The sequence below is a fragment of the Peromyscus eremicus genome, chromosome 23, assembly GCF_949786415.1.
Source record: "Peromyscus eremicus chromosome 23, PerEre_H2_v1, whole genome shotgun sequence".
NCBI lineage: Eukaryota > Metazoa > Chordata > Mammalia > Rodentia > Cricetidae > Peromyscus > Peromyscus eremicus.
This window is the reverse complement of record NC_081438.1, coordinates 8,135,890-8,150,063: the sequence shown is the minus strand read 5'-3', so window position 1 is coordinate 8,150,063 and position 14,174 is coordinate 8,135,890. Positions and strand designations below refer to the sequence as shown.

Here is a 14,174-nt window from a genome sequence, read left to right as displayed (position 1 = left end):
AGCCTACTGGGCCCACCCCCACCCCCACCCGTCCTGAAATGAGAGGTGACAGGCAGAGCTGTCTGAGCTTACCTGCAGTAGGCACCTCGGGTCTCCACTGCTGCCTGTGTTGGGAACTGGGGTGTCCTGGGCTCACAGCTGTGTCCATGGTGGCAGCCCCGGCTGTAGGCATCCACCATCAGGAGTTGGCAGCAGCAGCCAGCCAGCCATGATGGTACTGAGAGAGCTCCATTACCTATGTTCTAGGTCTTCTGGAAGCCTGCCCAGACAGACAGGCTCTCCCAGGCTTCCCCTGGGTGGAGTCTGCAGGTGGATGCCTGGTCCTTCAAGGAGAAAACAGATGGTACACCAGGACCAACAGACATCGGTCCTTCCTTACCAGTCTGCCTGCTCCTCAGAATCAGTCTCATGTCACCAAGGACCAGGGTCCTTTAAGGGAACATGAGGGACAGACGGGGATGCCTGGCTCATTAAGAAACCTTTATTGTCATCATTAGAAATAAAAACAGCAGAGTCCCGCACACCACACCCCACGGGAAGGATAATCGAAGGGGTACCGTCACAGCAGCTTAGGCAAAGGGCTGAACAACGGACCTCGCCACTTCCAGCTTCCAACCACCCCCTCCCCTTGCACCGGTCAGTGGCGGCTGGTCAGTGGCAGAGGGCGATGGTCTCCATGTTGAGGAAGCGGATGTGCATCTTGGTCTCGATGTCGATTCCCTGCCAGATCTGGAACGGAGGGAGTGGCTTCAGAAGGCATTCCCACCACGGCCTGTCGCCTGCCTGAGCCAGGTCCTCCGCCTTCCCACCCGCCTTCCTCTGCCACCGACGGAGCCACTTTGCCGATAAGAAGCAGGATGGGTTCCAAGGCCGTGAGCTAAGTGAGGAACAACTCCCATCCCTCTCTTCCGGTTGCTCTGGCGCTGACCTTCACGTTCTTGCTGAGATGGTTACGGTGGCGAGTTAGAATGAAGTCCTGGATCCAGGGTCCTCACTGTCCAGGCTCTTTGACCTCACCCCCCATACACACCCCAACAGGCTCAGAATTCATGCAAATGAGAGCCTCCTTTTCCACCGTGCAACTCCAGGATCACCCCACCATGCTTTCCACTCTCCAGACTCAGATCGGGCCAGCCTCATCCACAGAGCACCACTATGTGAACTACTAGGGGCTGTTACATGGCAAGCTTCATTAGACAGTCAGCATTAAATAACCCACCAGTTCGGTCACCATAACCCCTGTGGGATACGGGTCCATCTGCTCCAAACCTGAGCTCAGCAGTTTATACCGAGTGACACTGCTGTAGACTGTCAACCCTGGCCGGTTAGGGCCTGGATATTCAGGTCACAAGGCCATTGGCCTACAGGACAAAGCCTTGTCCCTCCCAAGATCACCCTCTCCCTGTTCCTTAGCAATTAACAATTCGGGGGGGGGGGCACAAGTGGGGAGTCAGGATGGGAGCAGGGACAGAGGAACCTAATAGGCAGGTGACATGTCTCCCTGTGACGCTGGAGTGCCAAGCTGTCACTCAGCATCTATAGAGATGCCCCTATGGCCTTCCCGCTGTCCCCCGCACTGGTCCTGTGGGGACATGGGAACAGTTTGATTTCACATTGAGCAGCCCCAACTGTTGGGAGTTTGAGATGTTCTCCGAGAAAGATCCTAGACTCCATGATAAACTCAGCTGAGTTCTAGGAGAGGGGACAGTCACTGGGGGGCACAGAAGGGACAGAGAAGGGGACCTAGCTTTTGAAGAGCCCTGGGGAAAGCACCAGAGTGGTTTGTCAGGCTGGCTTCAAACTCAAGATGCCTCTGCCAGGTGCTAAGATGGCACTCGTGGGCCACCATGCCACGCTCAAAGCAACTGCACCCTCCCCGATACTCCTGCCCCCCGGTGTTCTGCACTGTGTACCTGGATGAACAGGTCCCAGGGCAAGCCTGAGCAAATCCACACACTAGCAGCTCCTGGCCTCCCCCGCTACACCCCCTGTGCGGCCTTGGGTGTGGGCCTCTGACATGAGATAAGAGTAGCTGCTGACCTGTCTCCTTCCCTGAGAGATGGGACCCATGCCTGTGGCCCACTGTCTATGCTGCCTGCCTGATAGGCAGGGAGGCTGCAGTCGGCCTCTCTCGGGTGGACAGAGGGGCAGACTTAAGGACAGTGGCCGGCCCTGGCTCTGCAAACCGAACCCTAGAGGCTCCAGGCTCCCTCCACGCACAGGCCTTGGCGGAGCCTGCGTGCTGGGAAGCTGGCCTGGGTTCAGAGGTCCTCCTGTCTCCCGACCTCCTTGCCCACCTCCATGCCCAGAAGGCTTGGAGAGAGGATTTTAGCATTTTCTTCTTCCTGCTTCCAGATAACTTGGTCGTCCCAGCAGCCAGGAGCCAATCTTAACTCCCAGTGTGTTTGTGACAGTGAAGGCCGTCTGCTAGATGGGTACAGATGCCATCATGAGGAGGAGGACAGATGAGTGGGTGGCCACTTAAAACTCCCATCAGGACGTACTAGGGAGGCAGAACTCAGCAACGTGTTGTCTACCAGTCTGATGGCAGAATGCTGGTGTTCGTCCAGGTGCAGGAAGTTTCCAGAATCTTCCAGAATCCCTGCCGTACTGTGAAAAGCGACTACTCCTGGGAAGGGACACCAGTGTCCCGAGGGAGAGAAATTGACTTCTCCAACCTACCTGTGCGCTGCTGAGGTCAGGGACCACACAGCCACACTACCCTTTCCACAAAGCCAAGCGGATCAGTTAACGTGGTTTCCAAGGCCTTCCTTATAGAACAGCCCTGGCAGGCACTTGCGATCTGCCACAGCTCCACAAGGTCCTCATGGTGTCCTGGTACCCCCATGCCCAGGCCCTTCTGCCCCCCCCCCCCGGCACCCACCTTCAGGAAGTCCTCAAAGGTGATTCCCTCATACACCTGGTCCGGTTCCTAAGGACGAGATTGTAGAAGGAGTGAGTGGCCAGGGATTCCCCCAGGCTCTGCTGAGACAGGTCACCTCCTCCAAACACCCAGAGCACAGAGATAAGAGGTAGAAAAGGGGGGTCACGTGTCCCCAGCCAGTCTCCTGGAACCCCAACAGTGGCTGAGGCTTCATCCCACTAAGCTTCCCCAGGAGGGTCGGTGAGAAAACAGTGGGACCCAGGCATGGGCCCTCCTTCCTAATACAGACCACCTCACCCTATCCCTACAAGTCCAGCCACCAAGATATGTCCTGCCAGCCTGGGTCCCATCTGGGCTCCCTGTACTGATAACAGAACTATTCTGGGCTAATCTACACTCACAGCCCTTGGGGGAAGGAGAAGGGAATGAAGGGCTCTGTGGCCACCCTTGTGCGAATGAGTCACCGTGATAACCAGCCAGGGGCCTAGCATGCTTGACAAAGCAAGACTCCAGCTGTGTTCATCCTACTGTAGGGACAGAAGGGATGATACCAGGGCTCCACCCAGGCCAGTGGACAACTGGGGTTTTTATGACATGTTTTATGAAACAGAAACCCTACAAGAGCACTGACCCTTGCCCCCTGCACTGTTGAACAAGTCTCCAAAACACTCCACCAAGCATCCCCTGTGACAGTACCATTGCAGGACCCCAAAGGTCCCTGCTGGCTATTTGGGGTCCCCTGTACTGTCCCAGAGACCTTCACCAGGATTCAGCCCTTTGTGGCTACCGAGCGGCAGCTAGCCTCTTTTCAGCACGGAAAGGCTCGGAAATGCACACTCCACCGAGAAGAAACAGGAACGCCACAAGGAGCAAGTGCCTGCAGTTCCCAAGGCTGCATGCGCCAGGGTCACCAGGGGAAAGAGGGCCATGTCCAATCAACCCCATCTGGTGAAACTGCAAGTCAGGGGCTAGGCTGGAGCTCAGTGGTACAGACTGAGCTTAGCATGCGTGGGGTACTGGGTTCAAATCCCAGACCCACCAAAATATAAATGACCCAACAAAACAACAAAGACACACAATGGTGTGTCCACTGGCGCTGAAGAGGGGAAAAAGCCCCCAAGGGTGGTTCCCTACAGGGCATGGCCTCGAGTGGGCATGGAGAAAGAGTGACCTGTGACCTGGAGTCAAGTGTCAATGTTCTTTTAGGGTTTGTTTCATAAAACACTTCATTAAAAAAAAAAAAAAGTTTTCCACTGGCCTGGGCCTGCCCTGTCCCCAGGGACTATTCCTCTCTGTTCCTCCCTCTCAGGGAGAGAGAAGTGGCCACCCTCTCTCTCCCAGGGCACCAGGCTCCCAGGCTGGGTGAGGGGAGCTAATTATAGACTCACTGTGGGGAGTCTGGTGAGCAGGAGTGTGGTGCCGGCAAGGGCAGGAGGCTGGGAGTTGGCGAGCCCAGGGCAAAGCCTAATTTAGCGGCCCCTCCCCCTCTACCCACCGAGATCCCTGCACAGACATGGTCTAGAGATGCTACTTAAAGAGTCCCCGCCCCCGAGTCAATAAGTGGCTTTGGAAGGACATCAAAGCAGGGATGGCGGGTGGCTCTCTCGGCTTCGGCGAGTGCCGTGGTCAGAAGCATTAACCATCATCGGAAGGAAGCCAGCGGCCGCCCTGACCCACAGCTCAGCACCGAGTCAGGTCTGTGTTGATCTGGCTGATGCACAGGGTGCGCTCCATAGGTAAACACGCACGCCAGGCTCCCCAGTGGCTCTGCCCCCCCCCTCCCGGGGATCTGCATGGGGGGCGGGGGCGGGGGAGCCTCCACTTGTGAGGCAGAGTGGATTTTATACAAATCACAGCAGGCGCCCAGCTGCCAACAATTTTACTACAGCAAATTAAGAAAAGTCACCGATTGAAAGTGGAGTGGGATGGGGAGTCATTTAGAGAGTGTAATTAAACCAAACCAAATGGGCATTTGGCTCTGCCCCAGTTACAAGGGGGAGCTCTCTTCTCCACCTGGGTCAGGGCCCTTCCCTGAGGCGGTTCACATGCAGAATGTGGCGGGTTTTACTGGGGCCCGGTTGCCTCTCTGAGAGCAGCTCTGCCTCTGGGCAGTGAGGAGCCTCAGTGACAGGCAGGGGGCATAGAGGGTGGGATCTGACGTGGAGCTCTTGTCAACACGGTACAACCACACCAGAACTTGCTGGAAGCCCGGCCCGTGGAGGTGGCCATCTACCCACCCAAGTTGTTCCCAGGGCTACTGGGCTGTACCCCACCCTGCGAGAGACACCCCCCCCACGCCAGCCAGGAAAGATCACAAGCTCCCCAGAATCTTTGTGTTGAACCTGTTTCCCCACTGATAGAACGGGGTGCACAGATGGCCAAGCCCCACCCCTCAGTCCCTCGGCCACGCCCCCCAACACCAATGGTCTTCACAAATGAAAGACGCTGAGCCCAGGGTTGAGGCCTGAGAAGACTTCCACTTCTGAGGAGGCGATGCTCCTGGGGCTCCCTGCTGCCCACAAGGGTAAATAAAGGAGGCCACAGGGCACCACCTAGACTGAGCTCTGCTTGGCTGCATCACACAGCAGTCCCCTGGGAACAGGAAGAGCCTGCAGGAGGTCCTGACTTCCACTCCATGCCACGGGAAAGGCAATGTGGAGCCGCAGAACGGGGGGTTCTGTTGGTGGGCCCCTGCTCCCCACCCTCCCCTCCCTCCCTCTACCCCAAGGGGCGCTCACCATCTGCCCCACACACACACTGGCCGCCTCCATCATGGCTCCATCTGCAATGGACCGAGCTGACTCCTTCTCGATGTGAGGGTTCCCAGAGAGCAGTTCCTCCACCACCTGCCAGCAGTGGGGCAGACACTTGGTGACCTTGGGACTCCATGATGGTCTGAGGAGGGGAAGGCGCTGGGAGCCCCGGGCAGGGCCAAGGGGGCATACGTTACATTTCTATATTCTTCCAGGGTGATGCGGCCGTCACTGTCCGAGTCATACATATGGAACAGAACTGCAGACGGCAGAGGCGGTGGAAGCCAGTTAGGAGATGCCAGGAGTGGAGCCTGTGTCTCCCCCCCCCCCCCCAGGCTCCTGCTCTGCAAGCTATACCAGATTGAACACAAGATACCGTAGCAAGATCCAGATGCCAGAGCCTTGGGGGCAGAAGGACACCAGCCATGGGAACTAACTGCCCTCTTCCTGGTGGGGTGCCTTGAGCCAGTGATTCCTCTTAAGCCTCAGTTTCCCATCTATAAAATGGGAGTTGGAGGTACCGCCTGCCGCCACCACTACACTTCAGACACGTGACAGGACTGGACACCTCATGAGCACAAAGCCATTATGTTAAAATGCCAGGTCCTGAGCCACACTGCCCACATCCTGATTGCTGGCCGGTCCTAGGTGGATCCTGAGGGCGGTGGCAGTTTAGCAGGGCCTGGCTGTGTCTCTCAGCCTTGACAGCAGCCCCCACAGAAATGAGGTGCTGAGTGGCTGCTTACTGTCCCCCGCCCCCACCACCCCTACGTACTCTGGCATCTTCTCAGGAACCAAGTGCCCAGAACCATGCAGTGTACTTCCTGGTCATGATGTTCTAGTCTGACCCTGTGAGATCAGGGCTGCTACGGTCCACTTCACAGATGGGCTATCAAGTCCCACGTGTGTTAAGACAGGGGTCCTGAACCGGTTCAGACCTGTATTCCTCTGATTTCATGACCCTCATATTCCCAGCCCTCAGAGCAAACAATCTCGGGCCGGACTGTGGGTACCTCCTGAGCTGCAGTACAGGAGGCCCAGGAGATACCCAGCGTGGTTTTCCCACCAGCCCCTCACATGCACTCCAGTGCTAAACATAGCTGAGTATTTGGAGTCTGAGGAGGTGGGGAGGGACGTCAAGAGTCGTGGGAAAGATCACAGTGCTGCCAGGATGGCCACTAAATGCGACCCAGAGCTGGTGACCTGAGGAGCTGCCTCAGGAGACGGCTGTCATAGACTGTGCTCACATCCCCAGCCCCGGGTGTGAGGTTCTGTCTGCAACAGAGTCCTCAGCCCCACAGTCGCCCATGGTCACAGCCAGCACACCATGCCCGGGTTAAAGGTCACTCAGCTAAGTGGAAGACCTCAAGTAAAACTCCAGGTCTCTTAAGCATGTCACCCTGCAGCCCCCCACCCTGCCTGTCCCCCAGATCCGAAGCTACTGCTCTTTTATGAGGCTGCCAAGGTACAACTTCAGAGTGGCCACACCAACGCCGCTGTTTAGGGACACAGGCTAGGTCCCCGTCTGTCTCCCTCCCTCCTACATGGCCCAGCCTCCCCTGCTCTTGGGGAGTCCCGTGTTCTGAGGACGCAGCACGCACATTTCAGCTTCTCTTTTCTGGACATCTCCACCTGCTCCTCGCCCAGGGTGGTGTCGATGGGCCGGAAGTAAGACATGATAGTCAGGAAGTCCTCGAAGTTGATCTCATCAGCCAGGCCACTGGGTCCCTTACGCAGGTTCCTAAGGGGACAGCAGGGGGAGGGAGGACCTCGATACATAAAAAAAAAAAAATCTCAAGATGGCTTGGGTGGGTAAAGGTGCCTGCTGACCTGAGTTCAAGTCCCAGGACCCACATGGTGGAAGAACTGACCCCTATAAACATGTTCCTCTGACCTCTACGTGTACAGAATACTGCAGAGTGTATGCGCACGCGCACACACACACACACATAAGCTCATGACAACATGGCCCTCTGGGTACACATTCCCAAGAATCTTCTCCTGAGCTTCCTGCTGCAGCCCACCTGGCAGGGTTCATGTTCCACCACCAAGGCCCCAGCCTAGTTCAGTGACTTTCCAATAAATGACATCATCTACTGACAGGCCCCTCAGTTCAGAGGTCAGAGCCCTCATTGTCCAATCAGACGGAGCCCCACCAGCCGGGGATGGACAGAGCCGTATACTTCCGCACACGAGCCTGGGAGGCATCCCTCCTGTCCTTGGCCACATGTAGGAAGAGAAGCCGACTCTGGCCTCCTGGCCACAGAAGCCGTGATAAGTCAATGCCGGGCTTGGGACTGGGGGCGGATCCCAGCGGGAGAGTGCCTGCCCCCCATGTCGAGAGCCTGGTTCATCCCCAAATCATGGGTGAAATGTATAACGCGGGTCTGGGGGGCAGTTCAGGAGGCGAAGTGCTTGTCTGGGTTTGGATGTCGTGTGTGCCTGTAATCTCAGTTCTGGGGAGGTGGAGGCAGGGGGATCCCTGGGAGCTCCCTTGGCTGGCCAGCCTGCCTGCCAAATGGACAAGCTCCAGGCAATGAGAAGGCCTGTCTCGAAGCAAGGACAGTGCCTAAGAATACCAGCTAAGGTTGTCTTCTGGCCTCCGCACACACACATACACCTGCCTCCATGAACATGTGCACACAGACAAACGTAAAGAAACAGAATCCAGCCGGGCGGTGGTGGTGCACGCCTTTAATCCCAGCACTCAGGAGGCAGAGCTAGGCGGATCGATCTCTGTGAGTTCGAGGCCAGCCTGGTCTCCAAAGTGAGTTCCAGGAAAGGCGCAAAGCTACACAGAGAAACCCTGTCTCGGAAAAAAAAAAAAAAAAAAAAGAAAGAAAAGAAAAGAAACAGAACCCAAAGTACCTGCTAACTTTGGAGGCATTTGTCTCGCGGCCAGCAATGACTAAGGCAGAAGTGGAGGGAGCTGGGAGAGCTGTCCAAAGCCCCCCCACCCCGCCCATGTGGTGGGATATCTGTGTACACTGTACACTGAAGGTGTACTGCTGTGATTGGTGTAATAAAGGGCTGACCGGCCAATAGCTAGGCAGGAGGTATAGGCGGGATTTCCGGGGAGGGAGAGGAAGAAGAGGTGGAGAGATCTAGGTGCGTGGGGGACATAGAGGAAGCAGCGTGGGCAGTACAGAGAAACAAGGTAATAAGCCACATGACAAAATGTAGATTAAAATAAATGGGTTGATTTGAGTTGTAAGAGCTGGTGAGACAAGCCTAAGCTACAGGCCAGGCTTTCATAATTAATACGAAGTCTCCGTGTCATTATTTGGGAGCTGGCTGGTGGGGCAGAGAAAGACTCCTTACAACCCAGGACACGCTCCCCCTCCCCATTCTCTGCATCTCATAATGGAAGAGGTGGCACACCTCAGCCTGCCCAGGGGAGAGAGCACACCTGTTATCGAAGAAGGCACGAACAATTTTGGATCGGATCGGGTTGAGCTCCAGGTCAGGGACATTGTTGAAGTTCTCCTTGCTATATTCCAGGACGCACAGGAGAGAAAGTCACAAGAGGGTGGTTGTCAGTGGCATGGGACACAGGCAGTGTGGCGTCACTTTATCCCCAACAGTCCCACCCTCTCTCCTCAGGCCTCTTGCCTACAGATGGGGGGGGGGGGGACGGACGGAGGAGGCCTGTCACATGGAAGACCAAGAGAGGTGGGTGGGACCCTCACACACAGGCTGCAGCGACAAAATCTGTAGAGACCAGGCGGGAAGCTTATCTGGGCTCCCAGCAGTAGGATACTGGCCTAAAGGCCTCAAGGAAATGAACTTTTGAAGCATTTCTTGAGCTGGCACCCCCTAGCTTGTGCCCCAAGAGAAGCAAGGACACACAGGCAGTCTCCACAGGAACCACGTAAGAACCACAGAAGGGGGTCTGGAGAGATGGCTCAGAGTTTAAGAGCACTGACTGCTCCGTCAGAGGTCCTGAGTTCAATTCCCAGCAACCACATGGTGGCTCACAACCATCTGTAATGAGATCTGGCGCCCTCTTCTGGCCTGCAGACATACATGCAGGCAGAACACTGTATACATAATAAAATCTTTAAAAAAAAAAAAAAAAAAAAAAAAAGAACCACAGAAGGGCCAACCAAATGCCTGCGACCAGATCAGTGATAGCTGAACTGCAGGCCATCCGCACAGGGGAATATTACACAGCCAGGAAAAGAACTGGAACACTGATACCCACTACAGGAGGATGAACCCTAAGATTGACGTTCCTGGAAAGACACTGGCAGTGAAAGGTCACGATTCCATTTAAATGACGTGTCTAGAACAGCCCAGCCACTGAGACGCACAGGAGAGGGGTGACCCAGGGATGGGGGAGCCAGACAACCCCTAAGGGGACAGGCGTCTGTCTCTTGCTGACAAGAATTCTGGATATTTAACTCCATAGAGACGCTGACACTGCCATGCATTTTGACAACTGAGCTATAGGGTGTGTGGGTTTCACGTCAGGAAAGACAAGAAACCCACCAGCAGCTACGGGCCTGGGCAGGGTGCAGGCGCGTGTCCCAGCTGCCTGTCCTCACAGGAGGGGCCCAGTCTCCATCCAGGTTACCTGTGCCTGTTCCATGGCAGTGACCTTCCAAGGGACCTGGGGCATAGCCCAGTAATTCAGGGGACAAGAAAGAATGTCCAGGATTGGGAGGAGTCAGCTGATTAAAACACCACACACACACACACACACACCTGAGGACATTAGTGGGGAACGTGACCCTGGAATAGACTGGGGCTGGGAGCTGAGGCTGTTTGAGTTGGAAGGTTTCACAAACGGTCCCTTGTCCCATCCTGGCTTCACCTCACAGGAGAGGGGCCTCGGGCTCCAGACACAAGCAGAACCAGGTGACCGGATCTCTCCTGTTCTTACCACCCCTGGGTGGCTTCCTGCCCCTCCCTCATGGCTGGCCTGGTGCCCGCTAGCCAAACAGGAGCTGGTGACTGGGTGCAGCCACCTTTTCCATTCACCAGAGCCCAGTTTGGAAGAAGGACACACTTCAGACAGTTGTCCCGGAGTGATGGGTGCCACTATATGACCAAAAATTAGATTTGGGGCAGGATGGGTATGAAAGGAACCAGGGAGCTGAAGAGATGGCTGAGTGGGTAAAAGCACCTGTGTGCACGTCTGGAGACCTGAGTTCAATTCCCAGAACCCACGTAGATGTGGCAGGAGAGAACCAACTCCACAAAGTCGTGTGAACGAACACACAAAAACGAGTTAAGTGGGTCCCCATGGTCCAATCTGCAGTCCTGGGTACTTGAGAAGCAGCAGTGTGGTGGTGCGTGCATGCCTGGGATCCTGGCGCCGAGGCGGCTGAGGCAGGAAGATCACAAGTTCAAGGCCTGCCTGGGCTGCACAGACTCTGTCTGCTGAGAACCTAAACCAAACAAGGGAATGGAGCAAGGACACAAGCTGCCGCTGAAACCTCAAGAACATCACGCTCAGGATGGAAGCCGAGTCTGGTTTCCAGGGTGATGGGGGCGGGTGTCTTTCTGGGATGCTTAAAGGGACCGAGCAGCTTAATTGGCTGGATCGTTCATGGGAATGAGTTCTTCCTCCAAACTACCAAAAAACTTTCCCCTGGTTTCGTTAAAACAGTAAGAACTACAGCACCCTCCATTTCCACAGAGGGAATTTCCACACCGGATACCGGCTAACTGCCCTTGCAACGGGCAACCCAGAAAGAGGACACCGGGAGCCTCAGGGCCAGACACACAAGGGCTCTGTCCCCGCCCCAACGCAGTTGCTAGCTTCCAGCAACCACAGGAGGAAGCAAGAGAAACCAGAACCCTGGACGGAAGGAGTCAAGGTTACCACGGAGACGATCAGATCATCAGACCCCACCCCCACCCCCCTTGCTGGTCACCGCTCAGATGACAGTCAGTGGCTGTGTGAGCTGTGAGGCCTGAAGCATGTACCTCAGGGTACCCGACAGGGGCTCCTGTGACTCCCCGAAGTAACAGGTGTGACACAGAGGGAGCCAGTCCCCTGCCCAGGCTCACCCAGCTGTGGGGAGTCACACTGGAACTCAGGCACACTCATATCCCTGGCACTGCCCTGCCCACTCTCTGTCTCTACAGGTGCCTGCCAGACTCACACTCCTACCCCACCCACCCCTCACTTCAGGCACCTGCTTCTGTGAAGGTCAGTCTCCACATTAGTGAGATGGGTGCAGACCTAACCCTTCCCTCTGGACCAACGGGACGGAGGGTCAAGTACAGAGGCTGTGGCTGCTGACCCAGGCTCTGCCCTCTGCAGCACATGGTCTTGGGAGAGAGGATGCTCCCCCACCCCAGCCTCAGATGTCCCGGTTGTAAGATGGGGATCACGAGAATACGAAAGACACTGGGATGGGGGTGTCACACATGAACACGGTGGGAACAGAGACGCTGCGGCGGCCGTGGACCATGGCATTGCAGTGGTGGACAGAGACATTAGTGACACCAGCCCTCCCAAGGAGGGACGTCCCACCCCCGTGACATTACCATGGAGGGCAGGTACTTAACCCATTTTAGAGACAGACAAGGCAGAGAGGGATAGAAACTGCATCCTAGCCAGGAGTGGTAGCACCTGTTACCCCAGGCACTCAGGAAGCTGAGGCAGGAGGATTGTGAGTGTGAGGCCAGCCGACACAGCTTGGCAAGCCCCTGTCTAAGAAGCAGGAAAGGGGCTGGATGGGGGGCATGTAGCTCAGTATAGAGCACTTGCTGGAGGCCCCCAAAAAGGAGGGAGAGGAAGGGAGGAGATAGGAGAGCAGGGACAGTGGCTACTGCCCAGGTGTGATGTCTTGGCCTTGGTCTGGAAGCAGTCACTCACAAGAAGTAGGTCTGGCTAGCTGGTACCCAGAGACTCCAACTTCTGCCGCCCCCCCCCCACTCTGACAAAGAGAAGGTAAGAAGTCTTGGGGACGGAGCTGGGCCAGGCCAAGCTGAGCGGCCTCGGGGTCACCATCTCATACCCGCCAGGCCCTCACTGGGCTTTTTGAAAAAAAGCTCCGCTCCACCCTGGGGCCCTGGATGCTATCAGGTCACTGCCCTCGGGACTGAGCTGACCCACCTGCCATCAGCCCAGCACTGCCGCCCTAGTGGTCAGCAAGGAGAAGGACCACAGGAAGCCCCAAGAGACCACCTTCCATGCCTCCTCCAGGGCAGCTTGAAGCCCCCGGGTGTGTGTGTGTGTGTGTGTGTGTGTGTGTGTGTGTGTGTGTGCGTGCGTGTTACATCATCTCCCCCACATTCTGGAGTGCCCTCCCCATGCCAGGCCACTCACTGGGAGTCTCAGTCACCCTCACACCCACAAGTAGGGACAGTGATGGGTCCACTTTCATAGACAAGAGTCCGGAGAGGCCAAGCCCGAAAGCCACAGCCACACAGCTCACTAGCAGAAGTACTCCGGCCCCAGAGCCCAAAACTCCCCTCCCCTAGCTTGGACCTTTTGGCTTTGGAGAGAATTAGAGCTATGGGCACCCATTCCTGCCCAGACTCACAAAGAGGATAGGACAAGCATCCAGCCCACAAAGGACACACAAAACCAAGGAAAACCACCCAGGGCTGGGCTGGCCTCTTCTGTAAACCCAGTGCCATGGCTAGTTTCCAGTGGCTTCTGAGGCCCCGCTCAGCTGCCGAGGTCACTCTGCTAGGCCTCAGGGCAGAGCTCACAGTGAGCTCACAGAGCACACAGTTTTCCCATACTGGGGAAACTGAGGCCTCGTGGGGACTCTTCAAGGAAGGGACCTTGTCTCACAGGGCAAATGTCTTCCCAGGCAATGCCGGTTGGAGAGGACACTGGGGTCGACAGCTGAGTGGGATGGACAGAAGGACAAGAGGACAGGACAACAGACTAGGTAGAATTATGCACTTTCTGATGGACCTGAAGCAAGCCAGACGACAGACAGACACACAGCACAGGGCAGCTCTGGGTGGGGGCGGGAGGGGGTCAGCAGAAGGGGAGGCCCCGTTCACTATGACTAAGGAGCAGTGGGGAGGGGTGAGGGCCCACCTTGGGGCACCCACGTGGATGTGTGGCTGCAGTCTGCTGTGGCATGTGGGCTGAGGCCCTGGTCAGGCACAGAGACGTGCAGGAAGCATGTCAAGCCATGACCTCTCTAGGGAAGTTGGGGGTGAGTACCTTCCCTGATAACCCAGCCAGAGGCTACCCTCCCCACTACGGCCCCCAAGGAACCCGACTGGTCACACTGCTTATGATATGGGATAGGTTGGCTTAGCTGCCATAAACTTCTTGGAGAGTCCCTAGAAACCTGCTGTGTGAGCACCCACATAGAATGAGGAGGTGACTACTAACTATCCTAAGAGCCAGGGTTCTGCCTGCCTACAGCATTAGGGGTCCCCTCAACATCCCCTCACACCGTACAGTTGGACCATCCCCCCTTTGATCTCAAGTTCACCTCTGTGCAGATGGGACCTTCGTGAGGTCCCTCCCTCCCAGGACTCAGGGTTTCTACACCCTCCAAGCAGATCAGCAGGCTCTGATCTACATCTCAGGTGGGGCACAATAACCTGGC

The 14,174-nt window shown here is 56.3% G+C and overlaps 1 protein-coding gene across 2 annotated transcripts in view; it reads right to left on the bottom strand.

Annotated features, from left to right (window-relative positions):
• Positions 1–467: 467 nt before the first annotated feature.
• The window catches only part of Tesc (tescalcin), a 30,538-nt gene continuing 16,831 nt past the window's right edge, over positions 468–14,174 (bottom strand). The window contains exons 3-8 of one of the 2 annotated variants that reach the window (XM_059249510.1): positions 9,047–9,127; positions 7,239–7,378; positions 5,835–5,896; positions 5,623–5,730; positions 2,885–2,932; positions 468–729 (exon numbers count right to left, since the gene is read on the bottom strand). In XM_059249510.1, the coding sequence (XP_059105493.1) occupies positions 652–729; positions 2,885–2,932; positions 5,623–5,730; positions 5,835–5,896; positions 7,239–7,378; positions 9,047–9,127 (517 nt within the window). In that variant the 3' untranslated portion in view covers positions 468–651. The remainder of the gene's footprint in view (positions 730–2,884; positions 2,933–5,622; positions 5,731–5,834; positions 5,897–7,238; positions 7,379–9,046; positions 9,128–14,174) is intronic. The other variant, XM_059249511.1, reaches the window with a different exon arrangement.